The 19,835-nt window shown below is 51.6% G+C and overlaps 1 protein-coding gene across 1 annotated transcript; it reads right to left on the bottom strand.

The window, feature by feature from the left end:
* Positions 1 to 9,333: 9,333 nt before the first annotated feature.
* On the bottom strand, positions 9,334 to 18,304 carry LOC130863297 (thyrotropin-releasing hormone receptor-like). Its single transcript, XM_057753209.1, has 4 exons — positions 18,090 to 18,304; positions 14,861 to 15,251; positions 12,991 to 13,387; positions 9,334 to 12,172 (listed from the first exon to the last, which is right to left on the bottom strand). The coding sequence occupies exons 2-4, from the start codon at positions 15,217 to 15,219 to the stop codon at positions 11,777 to 11,779; spliced, it is 1,152 nt and encodes a 383-aa protein (XP_057609192.1). The 5' UTR covers positions 15,220 to 15,251; positions 18,090 to 18,304; the 3' UTR covers positions 9,334 to 11,776.
* Between the last annotated feature and the right edge of the window lie 1,531 nt (positions 18,305 to 19,835).

Below are 19,835 nucleotides of genomic sequence, written 5' to 3'. Positions count from 1 at the left end.
TCCCTTTCATAGCTATTATTTTTCTCTGGTTGGCTCAGGAGCAAAGCACCACAAGCTGATTTTTCTGTACAATTATTTTGTTTCTACTGCTGTTCACAAGGTTGCGGAAAAGAAGGGATGATGGGATGTGCCAGGACAGGTCTACCTCCAGCTCAGACATGTCTGCGACCCCCACAGACCTGTGTGCCTACAGCCTGACTGCTGGAGGCCCTCTGTCCTCAGTGTGGTGTGGGAAGTCTCTGGAGGTCCCTGTGGTGCTTTGGCAGAGGCCCCAGGCTAGTGGCTTACCCAGCACCTGTGGATTCTTTCAGTCATGGTGTACAGGGCCCAGAGCTGCCAGAGTGAGCTGAAGGAAAAGGGTCAGTAGAGCAGCTCCTGCCAGACTCCAAAGAGAATCCTCTCCTTGACTTCACCGTCTAGAAGCTTCTATATTCCTTAGCTAGCAGCCCCTCCCTCTTTAGAGCCCAGACTCTGCTCTCTCTCTGGCCTCCTTCTCCTGCTGAGAAGAGTCATGTGACCCTCTAATCTTATCCAAGCATCCAGGACAGTTATCCCAGTATCACCTAAGGAGGGGCATCTAGTCCACTTCAACCCCATTCTTACCCGCGATGGTCTGTAAACATCTTTGAGATCATTCTGGTTCTCACGTTTTTCTCTCTCTCGGAATACATTTGCTGCTGTGTCTGTGTGTGGGCATTTGGGCACCTGCACAGCCTGTCCAATGCTGTTGCTAAAGTTCCCTCTGCTGACTCATGGCCACCCTGTTCTTCTCTGGAGCACAGACACCTGTTTCATGCTGAGCCTGACCCCACCTTGCCTTGGACAGGGATAACAAATGACATTCATGTCAGCTGCAGGAGCTGGGCTACGGCGGGGAACCGGAGAATGACTCATAGAGCAGTGTGAAGGTCACATCGTGGAAACCAAACACACACACACACACACAGCCCAGCCACAGGGTTACACAGTCCCAGCTGCTCAGGGGAAGCAGGGCTGAACTGAGGTACTCTATGAAGCCCAGGCACTCTGTGGGACTACACACCCCCTCCTCTGGAGGGTACTGCCACCAGCATACAGAGTTCCCATTTCCTTCCACAGGGGCAAGTCTAGTGTCCCCTTCAGTGTGTCCAATACAGCCTACGGGTGGGCATGATGTGTACCGTATGTGCGTTGACAGCTCTCTTCCTCCCCATTCTCATCTGCACAGGGTCCTAAGAGCGCCGTCTCCCAGCTGTGCAGGGTCTTGGGCACATAGTCCCCAAGTCACATGAGGTCCTGGTACACTGTTCTCCTATCTGCACAGGGTCCTGGGAGCCCTTGACTCCCAGTTGCTTGGGGTCTTGGGGGCACCAGGATTGCAGCTGTGCTGGGTCCTCAGAGCTCCCGTCTCCCAGTGGCATGGGGTTCTGCCACACACACACGGCACTGCAAGATCCCAACAAGGGCTGTCTTCAAATATTAGTTTTAGCGTTTTCCAGAAATTAGCCAGCATCTAAAGCTTCCCAGACAGCTGACATTGGTTCAGTGTTGTACAAAGGACTCAGTTTGGCTTGGGTACCCAAGGTCTGATGGTCGGATAGCATCCTAGCACCTTGAGAAGTGACTACTCACACAGCCCCACACTCCCTCTTCCCGTTGAAGAATTCTAATGGTGAAATCCATAGATCTGCCTATTTAAAACCAGAAAGATGAGCATTGAGTCTGTTGTCACCTGCTGATGACTAGCTGAAGCTCCCGTAGGTCTGGACTTTGGCCATTTTTATAACCACATACTTGATTGAAAGCAACTTCACAGACAAACTACTTATTTTAGCTCATGGTGGGTTTTAGTTTTGGTTTTGGTTGCGCCTTGAAAAAGAGTCTCAGCCCAGGCTGGCCTCAAACTTGCTGTGTAATCAAGGCTGGCCTTGAACTCTTAAGCCTTCTGCCTGTGTCTTCAAAATTCTGGGATTACAGACCCGTGGCAACAGTATTCTAATTTCCTTCCGGCTGTTGTGATAAACATCATAGACAAAAGCAGCTTAAGGGAGGAAAGGGTTTGTTCAGCTTCTACTCCTAGCATTGAGAGAAATGGGGGCCAGGAACTCAAAGCAGGTGCCCGGAGGCCAGAACCATGGAAGAACACTGCTTGCTAGCTCACTTTCTAGATCAACTAGCTAGCTTTCTTATACAGTCCAAGACTGCCTGCCTAGGAACGGTGCCATCCATGGTGGGCTGGGTGGGCCCTATGGCACTGATCAGTAATCAGAGGGGTCCCCCACAAACATGCCCACTCATCTGCCAGTTCCTTAACTCAGGTTTTCCTCTCACACAGTCTAGGTTGTTTCCAAGTTGACAAAGCTAACATGCCCAACTGTTAGGTAATGAATTGGGAAGGAATCAGGGTGGGAATGTGGGGAGATTGGTCACAGTTCCATCCACCATTAGGAAGGATAAAGAGATGGACGCCGCTGCTTGGCTCATTTTCTTCTCACTCAGTCCAGGACCCCAGCTGTGCACGATGCAGTTAGGGGGTGTGTCCTCACCTCAGTTAACCCAAGCTAGACACTCACACGTGGAAGGTTTGTCTCCTTCCATGACTCTGGATCCTGTTGCGTTGAGAAGGGGCCTGGCTGAGGTGTTCTGTTCCCGCTCTCCCGCCAAGCCAGGGACTCCCTCCCATGTGAACGTGCAGCAAACCGCTGGCCAGGAAGAACATAGCAGCTATGCCCAGCATGTCTGGCAGGGTCTGCTGAAAGGAGTCACTGGCATCCAGGAAATTTTTCATGGGCACAAGAAGCCAGAGGGTCTGGGTAGAGAAAGGTATCCCCTGGCCAAGACCTGTTGGGTTAATGGTACAGAAATGGGGTGACAAGCATGTGCTTTTCATGGCCTGTGTCCTCAGCCTCATCAGGGTGAAGGAGCCACTACCTAGTGAGCCCAGGCTTGTCCCTGTGAGGATCTGAGCACCGCATCCCTATGAGCCCCACAATGTGGACCCATCCTCCTCACAAGCCTGCAGAGAGAGCCAGCAGGCAGAACCCTCTGTTAGAATTAACCTTGGCTTGTCTAGTCTCCATTTCCCAAGTCTGGAAGGAAAAAAAATGGAAAGGGTTTCCCAAAAAGGAGGATCTGTGAAGATACTGGGGGAAGAGAGGAAAGGGAGGTATGGGGGTGAAGAAGGTAGAGGGTGGAGGAAGGGGGCGGGGAGAGAGACGGGAGACAAGGTGCACACAGTGTAATTACAGCTGCTCCCTGGGGCTCTGTTCTTAGCTCTGTCCCCAGAGGAAAGCGAGCCCCTGCCTACACAGGGCAGACAGGTCACCTGACTGCTTGCTTCTTCCACTTGTACCTAATAAAGCTTGCTGCTATCTACCAACCACCCCTGTGCTTAGGAGGAGGAGGGAGAGGGAGGCAGGCAGGCTGGAGGACTGCCTTTTGTCCTATGCAAATTACAGTGGGGTAGAGAGGGTGTGGTACCCTGGGAAAGGGCAGGGGCTGCAGGTCCCTCACTTTGCAGTGAACTGTAAAACAGCAGAGCTGCACCCTAAACACCTGGCTGTACCCCAAACCTTTCCAGAACCTCAGCCACCTCAGGTCCCAGGAAGCTGTACCCAGCCAAAGCTCTCAAACACTGTAACCTATCCAGCGCACAGTTCCTTGGCTCCTAGGGGACTCATGGTGGTGCATGTTCAACTTTAGAACAATGTCATCACTCCAAAAAGAGACACGGCATTGACTATTTCCCCACGCCTCTCTAAACATCTGTTAACCAGCCTTCTAGTTCTGTGAATCTGGGGGTTCAGACACTTCATGCATACAGAGTGGTCTCTTGGGTCTGGTTTCTTTGACTGGGCTCCAGAAACTCAGGTCACGCATGCTATGGCGGGTCTCGGTGCTTCCCGTTCATGGGTGAACAGCGTCTGCTCTGGAATCTTGGTTGATATCATCTTAGCAACAAGGATGTTGTAAGTGTCTGTGTGGTCCTCTGTTATTGGCTTTCTTGGGTACACCTGACTGGATTTTCTGATTCTGTGATGACTCTAGAATCATTGTAAGATACTTCTTGTGGGGCTGTGTGAGGGCTCCCATTTTCCAGAGCCTTAACCAATTTATGTCGCCTGCCCTTTCCTGCCAGCCCTCCCCACAGATGTGATGTGGCCTGGGTTTTCCTTGGATGAAGAGGGGTGTTCACTACCTTTATATGAATTACCAGCCTTTGTGGCAACATCAGCCAAAGGTCAGGAAATTTGGAAGTTATAAGAGTGTACTTGAGCCGGGCGGTGGTGGCGCACGCCTTTAATCCCAGCACTTGGGAGGCAGAGGCAGGCGGATCTCTGTGAGTTCGAGACCAGCCTGGTCTACAAGAGCTAGTTCCAGGACAGGCTCCAAAACCACAGAGAAACCCTGTCTCAAAAAACCAAAAGAAAAAAGAAAAAAAAAAAAAAAGAGTGTACTTGACCCCATCTTCTCTGTGAGCCCCAAGATGGGGCAGCTCACTTCCAGGACCCTCAGGCCTCACTGGTCAAATGGAGTATAGACATTTCTGGTCTCCAGGAGGGTGGTACCTAGATGCAGCTCTCTGCACAGCATTGGTCGTCCATCCAGACATGGAACTGTTGAGCCCATCCCCCACCCCAGACAGGAGCCTTTCAAGACTGGGGAGTTGACTCAGTCACTAAAGGGCTGGCCTTGCAGTGCAAGGACCTGAATTCAGATCCCCAGGAATGCACTCTGCAAAGTTTGTTGGGGGCTGGGTTGTGACTTAGTGCTAGAGTGCTGCCCCAGCAGCATGAGGAAGGCCCGGGTTCCGTCCCCCAGTACCGTAAACAAACGGGAGGGTTTGCAACATTGTTACTGTTTCTATCCTTAATCCGTCTTAGACACATTGTCTCAATTTTGTCTGAGAGGCCAACAGGGGTCACTAAACACCACAACAGGGGGCAACAGAACTGGCCTCAGCCCTGAGCCTATACTAGAGAGCATTGTAACTGTTGAGTTGTAAACCAAGGTCTCTAGGGTGTCCTACCAGGGCAATGTGAGGGGGGAATTCTACAGCCCACGTCCCTCAGCTGTCTCTCGGTACACCTTGTTCTTGACTGAGATAAAATTCCCAGACTCGCCCTCTCTGCTCTTGAGCAAGCACAAGTGAGTAATATTTAATGATTTACAAAGCCGTACAGCCTTCACCTGTACCTCGCTCTAGAATCTTCCCACCATCACATAGGGTCTCTGAGCACATGAGGATGCATGCCTCTAGTCCTTCCTCCAGCCCTCAGGTACCTGGAAACCTCTCTCTATTCTGGATGTTTCTGTCTTGGGTGTTTCAGAGCCTGTGGCCTCTGGCTTGCCTTCCCAGCACTGCATCCCCTGAGATCTTCCCTGCTGAGCGTGCTGGTGCTTCATTCTTTTCCAGTCTGGATGGCGTTCCACTGTGTGGAGTTGCCATGTTTGTTTGGCTACTTACTAGCTGATGAGTATGTGGCAGGCCAGTTGTTTTTTTTTTAATATTTATTTATTTATTTATTTATTTATTATGTATACAATATTCTGTCTGTGTGTATGCCCGAAGGCCAGAAGAGGGCACCAGACCTCTTTACAGATGGTTGTGAGCTACCATGTGGTTGCTGGGAATTGAACTCAGGACCTTTGGAAGAGCAGGCAATGCTCTTAACCACTGAGCCATCTCTCCAGCCCCTGGTTTTTTTTTTTATTATTATTATTATTTTATAGTATGGATATAGCTTCCTGCTCTGTTGCCCAGGCTGACTTCAGTCTTTGGTTCAAGCATGCCGCGTGTCTGTGTGTGCTCCTTGACAGCTCACAGGCGACAACTCTGAGCTCTGTGTTTGCTGGAACCCTGGTACCTTCAGCTCCTCCTGCCTCTCCCTGCCCAACCCTGGAATTACAGATATGCACCAATATGCCCAGCTTTTTCATGGATGCTGGGATCTGAGCTCAGCTCCTTATGCTTGTGTGGTAAGCACCTTATCAACTAAGCCATCCCCCTAGCCCCTAAAGCCACAGTTTTTAAGCATGTAGATGTAGGGCCTTTACCCCCCCCCCGCCACTACCTCCCACACCACCATTGCAAAGCAAACTAAATGGGCATTTGGGAGGCAAGGGCCATCGGTTATTCAATAAAGCTGTACAAACACACATCATCTCAGCTACAATAAGCAAGATTAAAGAGCTTATAGACTTTCAATTAAAAGATAATTTATGCACATGTGGAATGGATGGCTGTGAGGGGCAGAGAAACTGTCCTGCTTAGCTTGGGGGGGAGGGTGGGCGGCGGAGTCGGTAGGGGTTGCAGAGAGGAATCTGCAAGCCAAGCCTCAGCTGCCTGCAGGTGGGAACCAAACACCGAGTGGGAAGTGGTGTCTTTGGTCCTTTATCCAAGCTGTGAGAAAAGTCAGAAACCATTGGGTCTAGAGGTGTCAGCCAGCTGGTGCCTTGAGCAATTGGTATGAACAAAAGTGAGGATGGAGGACACTTATTTGCCAGGTCTGTGCCTTTTCAGGACCAAAGGCTTCTAAAGAGACACACATACACCCGCCCCCTGTCCCAAAGGCTCCATCTTCCTCAGCCACTCCTGCTTCTCCCAACTTCCTGATCCCTCAATCTTTTGGAGGCTCCTGGGACCATCTCCTTCCCTCCCACCTCTTCTCATGCGGTCCTCATTATCTTGAAGTGGGTCCCCCTGGTCTCTGCCTCTCCCTAAGCAGCTTTTTCAGTGTTGAATCAGAACAGCACCAGCCACGCAGGCTCAGTCTGAATTCTGGTTTTCACTTGAACTAGAAATGTCCTGTGTGGCATCCTGTGGCTGAACCCTTGGGCTCCTCCCACCTTGACCTTTGCATCCTGGGTCAAGGGCACCTTCAGGGTCAGGACAGGCTGTGGAATCTTTCCCTCCACCACCTAGAGAGACCAGGAACCCCGATCACTTTCAGGAATTACAAAACCTGCCACAGGGCCGGGCGGTGGTGGCGCACACCTTTAATCCCAGCACTTGGGAGGCAGAGGCAGGCGGATCTCTGTGAGTTCGAGACCAGCCTGGTCTACAAGAGCTAGTTCCAGGACAGGCTCCAAAGCCACAGAGAAACCCTGTCTCGAAAAACCAAAAAAAAAAAACAAAAAAAACAAAACAAACAAAAAAAAAACCTGCCACAGCTCTGTGTACATGCAGTTCCTCTACGCCACATGGGGACCTGGCCATGAGAGACTGTCACTCTTGCAGGCATCAAGCAGTGAGACCCAGGACAGCATTACTAAGAGAGACAGGCAAGTTCCTTCTCTTCCGAGGGCCTGGGTTTCCCTGCAGAGAAACAGGAGCTTTGTTCTGCCAAGCTTTGATGCTGTGGGTCTCCTCTGGTGGCCCTGGCCTGTGTGAGCCATGTGAGCTCAGCTTTCTCCAGTCTGTCTAGGGGAACTGAGCCACTGTTCCTCTGCATCCATGTCATTTGCGAGCTGCTTAGGGGACACCCACTAAGCACCTCACTCCCTGAGCTGCCCTCATCATGGTGGCACCACCTGGCACAGTGCCTGTGCTGAACATGGTGTCTTCTCCACGTATTTCCTCATTTCTTGCACTCAAGATCAGGGACCGTGTGCTCTGAGGGCCTCAGTGATGCCATGCCTGTAGTGGATTCTCTGGGTGCCCCACCACCTACCTCAGCCCCACTCCAACCCATTGCCATGTGTGGGTACCCAACACTTAAGTCACTTGGTTCTCTCTCTCACAAAATTAGGGGTTTGATACTAATACCCAGGACAGCCATCAACCAATGTAGATGGGGGTCATGACAAATGCCATCTGTCCTTAGGAGGGAGGACGCAGAGGACAAACCTCACAGCTGTGCATAAGGGCCCCCAGTGGGACCAAGTCAGGTGACTGTCTCCATATTGTATCTTTAATTCACTTCTCTTCCTTCCCTGCCTCTTCCCAAATCAAATCACCCCTTTCCCAGAACAGCAGCTGTTTCTGTCTTCTGTTCCAGTTGGTCTTAGGGGAGCCAACGAGACAGCACAGCCTGCTTTCCTTCTCAGTGGCTGGCACAGGGCTGAGGCTCTCTCCTCTGTAAGGTCTCTACCCTGGGCTTCATCCTGGGGCATCCTTCCTTGGCCGGCTCTAGCTGTCATTTTCCCCGCACTGCCCCACAGATGGCCACCTGGTCGGGCGTCCTGAGCTTTGTATATTTCCTGTGCTTGACTCCAACCCTCAAGATCTGCCCCTCCCTGTTCCATTCATGAGCTCCCCTTGCCAGACACTGTGAGACAGAACCCCAGCTTTTGACGCAGCTCAGAAGAACAGCTCCTAAGTGCATAAGCTGTAGGTAGGCGGATCTAGGGTTCAAGGTCAGCCTGGATTAACTTAGCAAGCAAAACAGACACAGGGCTGGAGAAATGGCACAGCAGCTTAAAAGCCCTTGCGATCTTTGCAGGGGACCTGAGCTCAGCTCCCAGCACCTATGCTGAGGTGGCTCACAATCGCTGTAATTCCAGCTCCAGGAGCTACACCGCCCTCTTATGGTCTCTGCAGGCACTGCAAACATGAGCAAGACCCCCACCACCACCACCTCATCATATATACATACACTTATATTGAAAACGTAAAAAACAAAACAGGGAAACCCAGCACAGGAAGCGACTGACATGCCAGGTTGTTTAGAGTAAGATAACTATGAAGATGGAAGTCCTTTCCTCTCTCACCAACAAGAATTAAACTGTTTCCTTCTTTTTTTTTTTTTTTTGACTCCTGTTTGCCCTTGTAGGCCTAGCAGGACCCTCAAAGAAAGATTAGTGGGTCCTTTGTCCTCTAGCATCTGCAGCTCCAGCAGCTGCGGGGAATGAAAAGGGCTAACAAATCCCACGACACCCACACTGGTGGTCCTTCCAATTACCTACATAATTTTAAGATGAACTGCAGGTGACAAATGGGCTGCCAGGCCCTGTGCTTGAAGACTAATTACTGCGCCTCCAGACCCCACTCCTCATAGGCTGCATCTGCTTGTCCATGGGAACTCCTGAGCAAGCACCTCGCCTCCTCAGGGGAGGGGAATCATCATGTCATAGACTAGGCCAGCATCTTTCAGGGCTGAGTGGGTGCACTTGACTGGGGAGGACCTGGAGTGTCCTGGGTCTCATGGGCGAGACAAGGTGTCTGTAGTGTGCTGTGACCTAAGAAGGTTCCAGAGCCCAAGCCTGGGAGCAGGCATCCATAGTCACCTGACCTCCAGAGAAAACGTGCATGAGACAGGCTGTCCAAGCTTGTTCCAAGCACAACTCATGTGTATGTAAAAGACTTTGTTACATATGAGCAAATTATACATTTACAAACATCTGTGTGTCGTTGGGCAATCTTGAGGAAGGCTCGTGTCTCCCAAGTCTTTCTCAGCAGTCTTTCCATTCGAAGGTTCTCTGCAGTCTTTCCATTCGAGGGTTCTCTGCAGTCTTTCCATTCGAGGGTTCTCAGCTGCCTCCCAGGACAGAGCTCTTGCCACAGGTGTAAAGCAGACGCTGACTCAGGACCAGAGGGACTCTTGAGGTCTGCTCCGTGGTTTTTATCTCCAGGGTGTTCAGCATATCCCAGGCAGCCTGCTTCTGAGGCAGGAGTCCGCAGGGCCGAACATCTCTATCCTTTATAAGATCCCTGCAGTCCCGGGGCTGCTGCTAACCTGCTTCATCCCATCCAGAGGTTAAGGTCACCACACCACAGAGAAAGCTCAGTATAACAGGACACCATATACCCAGGCAGCATTCACCAACCAACCAGCAATTTTACCAAACAAAGGATTCCAAGCCAAGAGTGGGAGGGGTCACTGACCACATGCTGTACAAGAGAAGCTATGGGAGGCTACAGCTGGACACCGTGTTGAAGTGCAATGTTCTTGGAGGATGGCATGGAGCTGACCTCAAGAGCTCTGCCTAGCCACAGTCTGAGCTGGCCCTTCAAGACCAAGTTCACCCAAGAAAGTGAGTACTACCCGGTGTGTCGCACCAAGAGGCCTGTCTGTCATAATGTGATCTTCAGTTCTGCATTTGACAAAGGCCACTCCCCTGGTGCTGTGCTTCAGGGGAGCAGGTAACTAGGAAAGATGAGATAGGACAGGAAAATATTTGGAGTGCCTGATGTCGGCAAGGTTTTGTCCGGGCCACAGTCAGAGAGAGAGAGGTCACAAGTCTGGGCCGGGTGGTGCTTGCAGCTCACACAGGCAGACCGGGCAGCCTGGGAGACCACAGCTGGATCTGACAGCCATACCTCCATGTGTGCCCCCACCCCCATCTGACTGCTTCACATAAGCTCTGATCTCAGTGCAGGAGACGGCGAGGAGCTAGGGATCAGGTCTGTCTGGCCACATCCGCCAGGGGACACGTGCATGTCCCATGGGTGTGGTAAGGAAGATCATTAAGTCACAGGGTGAAGGGACTCTAAGGATGGCAGGAACAGCCGGCTTACGTAGAGGGTGGAGCAAGTCCTGCCCTAGCACAACCAACCCAGTGTGGGGGCGTCCAAAGAACATGTCCCTCAGTCTGGAGACCACAGCATGGGCAGGCCTCAGGTAGTGCTCTCGCTGCCCTGAATGACCCCCAACTGTTGTGTTGACTTTCCCTCTAGTAAGCTCCTTTATTTCCCCATATGTGAGGTTCTAAATGTCCTACCCCACAAAACTGGACTTAGCAATCAGGGCCCCTAAAAAATCACTTCTATTTTGGAGTAGCCCAGGTACCCAGAGAAGGAATGAGTCAGTAGGAACACATCCAGCCGGGAAGGCAGAAGCCGTGTGAGTAGGCTGACTCACCTGATCCAGCTACGCGCGCGCACATGCGAGCACACACACACACACACACACTACACACACCACACCCACACACACCAGTATCCACCAATTCCTGCCTTCCTGAGGTCTCCAGTCAGTGTGACCCTTCTGCTTATTGAAACATGTTTACTATAGTGTCCCTCAATGTTGGGGTCCCAGGACTAAGGCAGGGTCACTGGCCCCATTTTACAGTGTGGGACATGAAGCCTACTGGTCCTCAGGCTCAGCCAGTATTCCTATAGGCAGTGATGGGGCTGGTTCCCAGCAAAGGCTTCTCCTGACATCTCTCGAGTCTGCAGCGTGCCTCCAGTAATGACATAGCATGCAGGACAGCAACTGGCAGAGAGGGTCCAGACAGCCAGGCTTGCATGTTTGGGGTCAAGGAGGTAGAGGTGACTTCTTGGTGCTGGTTAGGAAGACAAATTGTTTCCTTCAAGAACATCTGTGGTGGGTGAGCTTGCTTGGTGGGCTCTCTTACAGGGCTGCCCACCTTAATGGAAGACTGGAAGGGATGCTGGGGCCAGGGATGAACATCATGGAGCAGCCCTGGGTGACTGGCTGGACACTGGTTCTTTGTAATCCCCACTGTCCAATGACCACATTTGAAACCTGTATGCATGGGCTCACCAAGGGACAGCAGTGCTCAAAGCCTGGAAGGACGCTCCTTCAATAATAAACTCCAAAAGATGCTTCAAGTAATGAGCAGGAACAGATGAAAGATTTTGAAGGGGTAAAGACTGGGTCTCCAGCTTCCTCTCTGTTCCCACCAGCCTGACTTCAGAAGAGAGAGCTACCTACACAGGATCTAGCTGAGAACATTCCAGTGTCCTCCTTCATGGTAAAGGGACCTCTGGTGACCCATGGGCAGTGAGCTATCTGTCCCTCTCCTGGCCATCCACCAGTGCTCAGAGCAGATATCAACCAGACCAGTGAGCAAGCCAGCACAGGGAGCAGAGTCAGGTGCCAGGCAGGAGCCTTCAGAGCACACTGAAGTGGGGCTCTTGCTGGCAATGCAGGGACCCAGCGGCTGTGGGACCTGAGGCCTCATTGGAGCCCAGCTGCATCTTCTCAGTCCCTCCTGGGGTCTCCTGGACAGCACTGAAGCTGCTGGCAGTGACACATGCTGCACGCTTCTGCGGCCCAGCTGCCTTGCACCAGCACAGCTTCAGGAAGGCCGCACGGAACTTCTGGGACATAAGGCTGTAGATGACAGGGTTGATGGCACTGTTGGTGTAGACACAGGTGCGGCAGAACAGCAGAACCCAGGGATCCAAGAAAGGCTGGGCCAGGAAAGAGTTGAGCAACACCAGTGTGCGGTAGGGGGTCCACAGCAAGGCAAAAAGCAGCACTACCACCGCCAGCATCCTGGTGGCCTGTGGAGAGGAAAGGCGGGAGGGCGTGGCTGTGAAACACACTCAGCAAGCATAGCTAGAAGCTGACAACAGGGATGCCACATGCACCAAATGCCAAAACCAGGGATTCGGGGCATCTCTCAGAGCTGAGACTCAGACAACCCAGGACAGCCACCGCCTGAGCTTCCCAAGATACTGAATTTCCAAGGATACAATTCTATTACAAAGTCTCTGGTGCCAGATAGGGTCCCCACTGTGACTTTGGGCACCCCACCTCATTTTCAGCTACTCATCCCTCTTTCTCTCCCCATTCCTGAATGTTCCCATTCCATATATTCAAAGTCCTTCTCTGCTCAGCTTGCCACCTCAGCATCAACCTTGGCTGTTTCTCTTCTGGGAATGCTTCCCTGCACCTGGCTTGACTGCTATTCCTTGCCAACACTGGGGCTCTACCCATCTGTCACCTCTTAGCAAGGCCTCCTGAACTGCTCCCTAACTCCTGTTCCCAGCATCATGTGTTCCCATGTTTCCTTCCTGCCTGTCCTTAGACTTGTGTTCACTTAGTTCCACTGTTGTAGTTCAAGGAGGGCATCTGACTGTGTTTCCATGTTCTCTCTGTGTCCCAGCTTCCACTTGGCATATGAAATGGCTTGGCAGGCATTGCATAGATGTATGCATGCATGTATGTATGTATGTATATATGTGCAAATGAGAGACCAAATGACTTAGACACTTTGCCAGTCATGCTCTGCGTGTTTTATGCTCTTTTGCATATCTGTGCCTCTCCCCATGATTCTCCTCACATGCAACCCCCACCTGCACCCAGGAGTCCTCCTAACCTGCTTCCTGGAGGACATGGAGCCCTTGGACCTAGAGCGGCAACTGCCTGGTGCACCCTCACCCTGCCCAGTGGGTTGTCTCGCCTTCTGCCAGGCCTCCTGGGACAATGAGCTCTGAAATAAAATCCTCCCGATGAGCCCATAGAGCACCATGGTCACCAGCAGGGGTGCGATGAAGAAGACAGTGAAGTCCAGCAGGTAGATGGGCAGGTAGAGGTCTCGGGACACCTTGTAGCCACATTCCAGGCGCTGATTGTCATGGACATTGAGGTCCACCAAGAAGAACCAGAGTAGGCAATAGAGGGATGTGACCCCCCAAATACCTGTGATGATCCGTTTAGCCCGGGCCACGGTGCACACAGTCTGTGCTTTCATTGGGTGGCAAATGGCGATGTACCTGTGGGGCACAGGAAAGGCATGTTAGCTCCTGGGGCCATGGGACTGCTCGGCTTATGTCTGAGACACCTGACCCAAACTGAGCCCGGCCTGAGTAAGGGTGGCTGGGCTGTACTTGGCAAGGGCAGTGGGGGGCTGCAAAGGTGTAGGGTGAGGACACTTCAAGGACAGGCAGAACAAGGCCAGACTCCCAAGGACAGAAAAGCAGCCTGGAAATGTCCTGTCCTGTGACTCCATGCCTCTCAAAGTCGCCTTTGAATGCCACATGTGGTCAAAGCGTTTTTTGCTACTCTCCACTAAAGGCAGGGAGTTACACTGTATGCCCCTCACAGGCAGATCTTATTGCTCACACTCAGGGCCCTGGGAACAATCACATGGCACAGATGAGACATCCCCATGCTAACTTGTTCCCAGGCAAGCACAGACGGGGATTGTAGAAGTGGACCTAGTGTTTGGCTATGGCAGACCTGAACTCTGCCCAGATTCTGGGTATCCCTAACAAGTTGATGAGCTCAAAGTCTCAACTCCTGCCACCCCAAATTGAGGCTTCGGATCAGCATGTTCAATCTCTGGACCATTTGTTTCTGGTGTGTTACAATCAGAACTAAACCAGACATGGTGGTACACACTTGTAATTCCAGGACCCAGGAGGCTGAAACAGCAGGATTCCAATGAGTTTGAGCCATCCTCGGCTACAAAAAGAGTTCAAGGCCAGCTTGCTATTCCAGTATGTAATCATAGTGAAACCCTGTCTCATAAAATGAACAAATAAACAAAAAATTCAAGCTGGTGGAGATTCAAGAGACACACCATTGCTGAGCACAATAGCGCAGGCCTGTTCAGTTTCTTGAGAGGCTGAGGCAGGAGGATCACAAGTTTATAGTCAACCTGAACAAGTCCATCTCGCTGGGTGGTGCATGTCTTTAATCTCACCACTCAGGAGGCAGAGGCAGGCAGATCTCTGTGAGTTCGAGTTTGAGGCCAGCCTGCTCTACAAGAGCAAGTTACAGGGTAGGCCCCAAAGCTACAGAGAAACCCTGTCTTGAAAAACAAACAAAACAAAACAAAAAGGCCATCTCAAGGTTAACTTATTTTAAAGATTAGAGATATGGATTGCCTAGTATGTGGAAGACCCAGGGTTCAATCTCCAGTAGTTGGGGGTGGTGAAAAAGATCATCCAAGTGCCTGTGTTCTGGATGGGAAATCAAGACTCAGAGGAAGCAAGAGGCCTTTCCTGGTGCCCTACAGCAATCTAGAAGCAGAGCAAGTGCCCACATTTGTGATGGTTCTTCTAGCACCCCACACTGGTTTAGCTCCCCACACTGGCTCTAGCACCCCACACTGGCTTAGCTGAACAGAAGGTTCAATGGAGCCTCAATTTACCAGAAATCCCTGCTTGAATCCAGGCTCCTTGAATTCTCGTTAAGGAAGACAATGGAAAGGAGAAGGCCTGGGGTAGCCTGCAGGTACTTACCTCTCCACAGTAAATGCCAGGATGGAGCAGGAGGAGACATTGATGCCTAGATACTGGAAGTAGGTGATACCCAAGCAGCCAGCATGTCCATAGATCCAGTGCCCCACCAAGCTGTCAGAGACATTGGGCAGCCCTGCGGCCACCAGCACTATCAGGTCAGCTAGAGCTAAGCTGACCAGGTAGCAGTTGGTGGGCGTGTGCATGTCTTGTGAGGTCAGCACCACCAGGACCACCATGGCGTTGCCCACGATGCCAGTGATGCACACCAGGAGCACTAGGAAGACTGAGACCACCTTGTACTCTGGCAGGCCCAGCGTGGTATCACCATGGACCAGTGAGATATTGCTGGGGCCATCCATCTTGCTGGTGTTTTCTGTGATGCCCTGCAGGCCTGGAGGGGTAGGAAGAGGCAGTTCTGAGAGGCAGCCGCCATGGGTTGGGCTGGACTACAGACTGGCTCTATATCCTAAAAATAGCTGCCCAGGGCACCACATTCAGAGACCTGGGGCTGTGTGGCAGGAATACTGCATTGGGGCAGGTCAAGGAGTGTGCAGGGTATTTTGCCATTCCATCCTGCGTGGATGCAGGAAACAGCCCACTGTGGAAGGGGGACTGCACATTATATGCTGTCAAGCTCTCTGCCAGGAAAACTGAGGGCTCAGCTGCTGAGTCTGCAGCATCCCTAAGCCTCAACACACCCACCGTGGACATAAAGGACATACACCTGCTTCTCAGGGTTGTCAGGAGCATAGAAACAATGAAGCCTAAAATGTCCCTGGCCTTGACCTTGATAAGTGATCTGCGTATGTTTCTTTAATATTATTTAGGGTTTTTTTCCTTTTTATTTTTTTATGTACATGGGTGTTTTGCCTGAATGGATGACCATATACCTAATACCTGTGGAAGGTACAAGAGGGCATCAGATGCCCTGGGTTGGAGCTACAGACAATTGCAAACTGTCATATGGGTGCTCAGACTTGAACCCGGGTCCTCTGGAAGGGCAGCCAGTGCTCTTAACTGCTGAGCCAATTTTTTCCAGCCCTCTTTAAAATTATTATTGTGGAACTTTAAGGCTCAGTTTCCCCATCAGTCTGTCTAGTGGGTGGTGACAGCAGCTTCTTCCCAGAAAAGAGTGTTGGGTGCATTACATTATGGCTACGGGACAGATACTGTGTGCCCGCGCTGAGGCTGAGTGAGGAAGCAGGGAAAAGGGCCAGTTACAGCCTGTGAGTCTCCCTGACGCAGGGTTTATTTTTTTGCAGCATAGATTGCCAATGGCTTTAAGCAAAGTAGCAACATGCTCTAACATGCAGCTTTAAAGGGCTTCATAGGATCCACAGACCCCAGGAAAGTCAGTAGAGGCACAGGTAGAGGTGAGGAGGCCAGGTTGACTGTCAGGTGAGAAGGATCAGGGTTCAGCCAAGCAGTAGCTGGAGAAGGGATAAGGATAAATCGGGGTCTCTCTCTCTCGATAGCACGACAGGGCGTTAGATACCATCAAGGCAGTCTATAGGAAGTGGGAAAGTGCTGGGACAGGGCTCAGGTGGGAAGACCAAGAAAGGAGTCCATGTAGGGGTCAGGTGGATGCATGTTTGAGAGGCCATGGTCTGAGGCACTGTGGACCCTCCACTGTGGGGCAGAATGAAGAGACATGAAGGAAAGCTCTAGAGTCAGGGCTGGAGGTGGAAATACAGCAGCATCAGCATGGGAAGATGGATGGTTCTGCCACCATGTGGAGAATCATCTTGGGACCCAGCTGCTGCTGCAGTCCTATAATGTTCCAAAATGCATGATGTGATCCCAGCCTACGGCTGAGCGTGGGAGGGCTCAGCTGCTGAGCCTGAAGCCCAGAGCGGCAGTTCCAGCCTTGAGCCTCATAGACTCTGGGTCTTCTATTTGTCTGCAGGAATGCAAGTGTCTATGGCTCAGAGACTCGATGAGCCAAGTGGAGGAAGTGGGTATGAGTTCTGAGAACAATGGCTCGCTGGGGATGACAAAAAGGAGTTGTGCTGGGATCCAGCCCAGTTGCAAAATGGGGCTGCACATGTGACACACAGTGCAGACTCCAGGCAAATACCCCGCTACACACAAATAGGGCACAGGATACAACACATTCAACTGACACAGCACACATACCTTGTAATATTCAACACACACATACAGCAAGCACTATACAACATACCCAACATACACACACATACACACACCACACACCCATGGCCCTACACACGCACACACCTCAATGCTTATTCCCTGTAAGTGTGATTGGCATGTAGGCAAAGGTAAGCTAAGTATGGCATAAACACTAAGATGACCTGGAGCAGGGAGCAGCAGATCTCCTCGCTCAAGGTCAGGTCTTATCCACTTCTGCTCAGCCTGATGCACAGTCCCACGGCACTACTTCAGCCCCCGGGACAGAGGCCAAAGCATCAGAACAAGGCAGGGTTCGTGGAGAAGCTGTACCTCCACAGATGCTACCCACACACAATACACAGCTGTACACAGGACACATGACACCCACAATGCTCCTGTGCCTACACACATGCAATGTACCATGTACCTGTGCTGAGCATACATCTAGGTACACACATGCACACACAAAAATACAAACCAAGCATTGTACCTGACTCACAATGACTGCCCACACAGGCATTACAAACCTTACCCACATGTGCAACACAATTCTGTGTACGCACTTGACATTTAGCCCTGATGTGCATGCCCTGTGCCCACAGTACAGGATGGACACATGCACACACACACACGCGCACACACATCACACTACAGGCTGACTTTCTACAGTCCAAGCACATACACTGTTCATTCTCACATGCTCACATGGAAACATACTTGACATGCCTGTCCCTACAGACATATCCACATGCTTGGGACATTCTTGAAAACCAGCCTTTTCCCGCTAGCTGGAGGAGAGGACCACAAGATCTGCGGGATTTAGCAGCTGCTTCGACCCCAACAGTGCTCCTTCTCTGCAGTCAGCGGGAAACTGGTAACCAGGGCTGAATCCAGAGACCTCACAGGGCTCTTCCAGATGTGGGAGCCAGAGCTGCAGAGGTCCATTCCTGACGTCTTGTCTCCAAGGACTCTCACCTGCTACTACACCTGTTCTGCAGATACCTCTGTGGGGACCACTGCATACCATGTCCCGGCCAGACCCTCCCTCCAGCAGCCCTTACACACCAAGGGAAACTTCTAAGGTCAGGGAACTTACCCAGTGAGGACTCAATGCATTTTCCTCCTTCCAGGTCGGGAGGGGAGGAGGGAGGGAAAAGACAAAGGGAAGAGAGAAGGGGAAAGGGGAGGAAGCAGAGAATAAGCGAAAGAAGAGAGGGGGAGAGAGGGAAGCAGGGAGAGAAGGAGTGGGAGAGAGAGAGAGAACAATGCCTGAGCTTCAGTCATTCCGTGGAAGGCTTTATGTTCTGCCGACTGCAGTATCACACATTACGCGGGTGTGCACCTCACACACACAGACACACAGCCCCGCCAACTTCTCCTCAGCTCCTCCTCTCTCCCTCCCTCTGCAGAGCTGAGAGCCCCATGCCAACCTGCATCGACATCAGCAGCCTAGGCCTCACCAGCAGGGGGACCCAGGAGGAGGAAGCAGCGATGCTGTCTCTTACCCAGCTTGGGTGGGAGTGGTCCCAGGAGTTTATCTGGCTGCCAAGGAACCTCTGCTAGCCAGCAGAGCAATCCTCTACCTGACAGGAAGAAGACAAAGAGCCCAGAGAGGAACCTGGGGTGTGGGGCCAATATCTCCCGTGGCTAGATAGCACTGCAGCTCCAATCTGAGCCCCATGGATAAGCCGCTGTTGTCCATGAGAGAATGAGCTGGGAGGGGCTGGAGTATATAGGACTGGAAGGACTTGGGGAGGGGCAGGGAGGACTCCATCTATGCAACTGAGAAAGCCATTATCCCTGCTGGGGTGTGGAAGAGAAAGTACCCACATTCTAGTAATAACCCAGTCACCTATGCTCTGGAAGGAGGCCTCATAAACTGGCTCTCCAGAGTGAACTTTGGTGGAATTGTGCCTCAGTTTATCCTTGGGACCCTCAGAGGAGGAGATGTTTATCTCTCCCTGCTGGGAGCATAAGGTATGGTTTCCGGAAGAGCAATGGTGTTGTCTGTGATATGGGGAATGAGACAAACTAAACAAGTGAAGTTGCATGGAGGAGGGGAGAGGTTGTTTACAGAGGAAATTTTGACAAGGTGGATATCTCTATAGGGTGTGCGGCATAGTGACAAGGGGTGGTGACTGGGACATCTAGGGTAAAACGCTTAAGCAATGGAGAGTGTCTGTGGGGAAAATTCCAGGACAGTTGTCTTCCGGTGGTATGGAACGTCATCTCTGCTTGATGGGTGGGCTCACCTAGGGAGTATGGAGATGCTCTGAGAACAGGCGTCACAAGCCCAGGAGCGATGCATGAAGGACAAAGATGTCGGCAAAGAGCTGCAGAGGCAGCCTGGCCTCTGCCATAGATCCAGTCAAAGCAGAAGCGGCAGCCTGAAGGGAGAGAGGGAGAAACTGCTGAGGGCGGGACAAGAGGCTGGCTCTTCAGTACTGGCCAGAGACATAGCAGGTAAGGTAGAGGAAAGAGGAGGATAATTGGGGATGCTGGCCCATTGTTTTAATGATTAGGGAGCCAACTTAGTAATATAGAGCAACCAGTAATATAAAGCCTCTCCCAGAACCCCTTCAATGAGTTTAGACTCCTCCACCTGTATGGTTTTATCCTCCATAGCCATCCACCCCCAGCAGCCCACAGTAAAGTGAGAAACAAGGATGTGGTTTGAGGAGATGGCTGACTGGCTACCCAGAGCAGAAAACTAGCTCCACAGCTGACTGCAGAGTCTTCAATAGATTCTCCACGAGGCAGCACAACCTCTGTCAGTATGGTCACCACCCAAATATAAATTTCTAAGCAAGCTAGTCTGCCTTGTGCCTTTATGCTGACAACT

The sequence above is a fragment of the Chionomys nivalis genome, chromosome 21, assembly GCF_950005125.1.
Source record: "Chionomys nivalis chromosome 21, mChiNiv1.1, whole genome shotgun sequence".
Classification (NCBI taxonomy): Eukaryota; Metazoa; Chordata; class Mammalia; order Rodentia; family Cricetidae; genus Chionomys; species Chionomys nivalis.
Note: the sequence above shows the minus strand (reverse complement) of the source record. Positions and strands in the feature narration are given on the sequence as shown.

Bases quoted from the DNA above. Each gene is read 5' to 3' on its own strand.
- LOC130863297 (XM_057753209.1), bottom strand. From the start codon at position 15,219: ATGGATGGCCCCAGCAATATCTCACTGGTCCATGGTGATACCACGCTG. The intron at 13,388-14,860 runs GTAAGTACCTGC...TGTGCCCCACAG, and splicing joins CTGGCATTTACTGTGGAGAG to GTACATCGCCATTTGCCACC. The intron at 12,173-12,990 runs GTTAGGAGGACT...TCCTCTCCACAG, and splicing joins CCATGTCCTCCAGGAAGCAG to GCCACCAGGATGCTGGCGGT.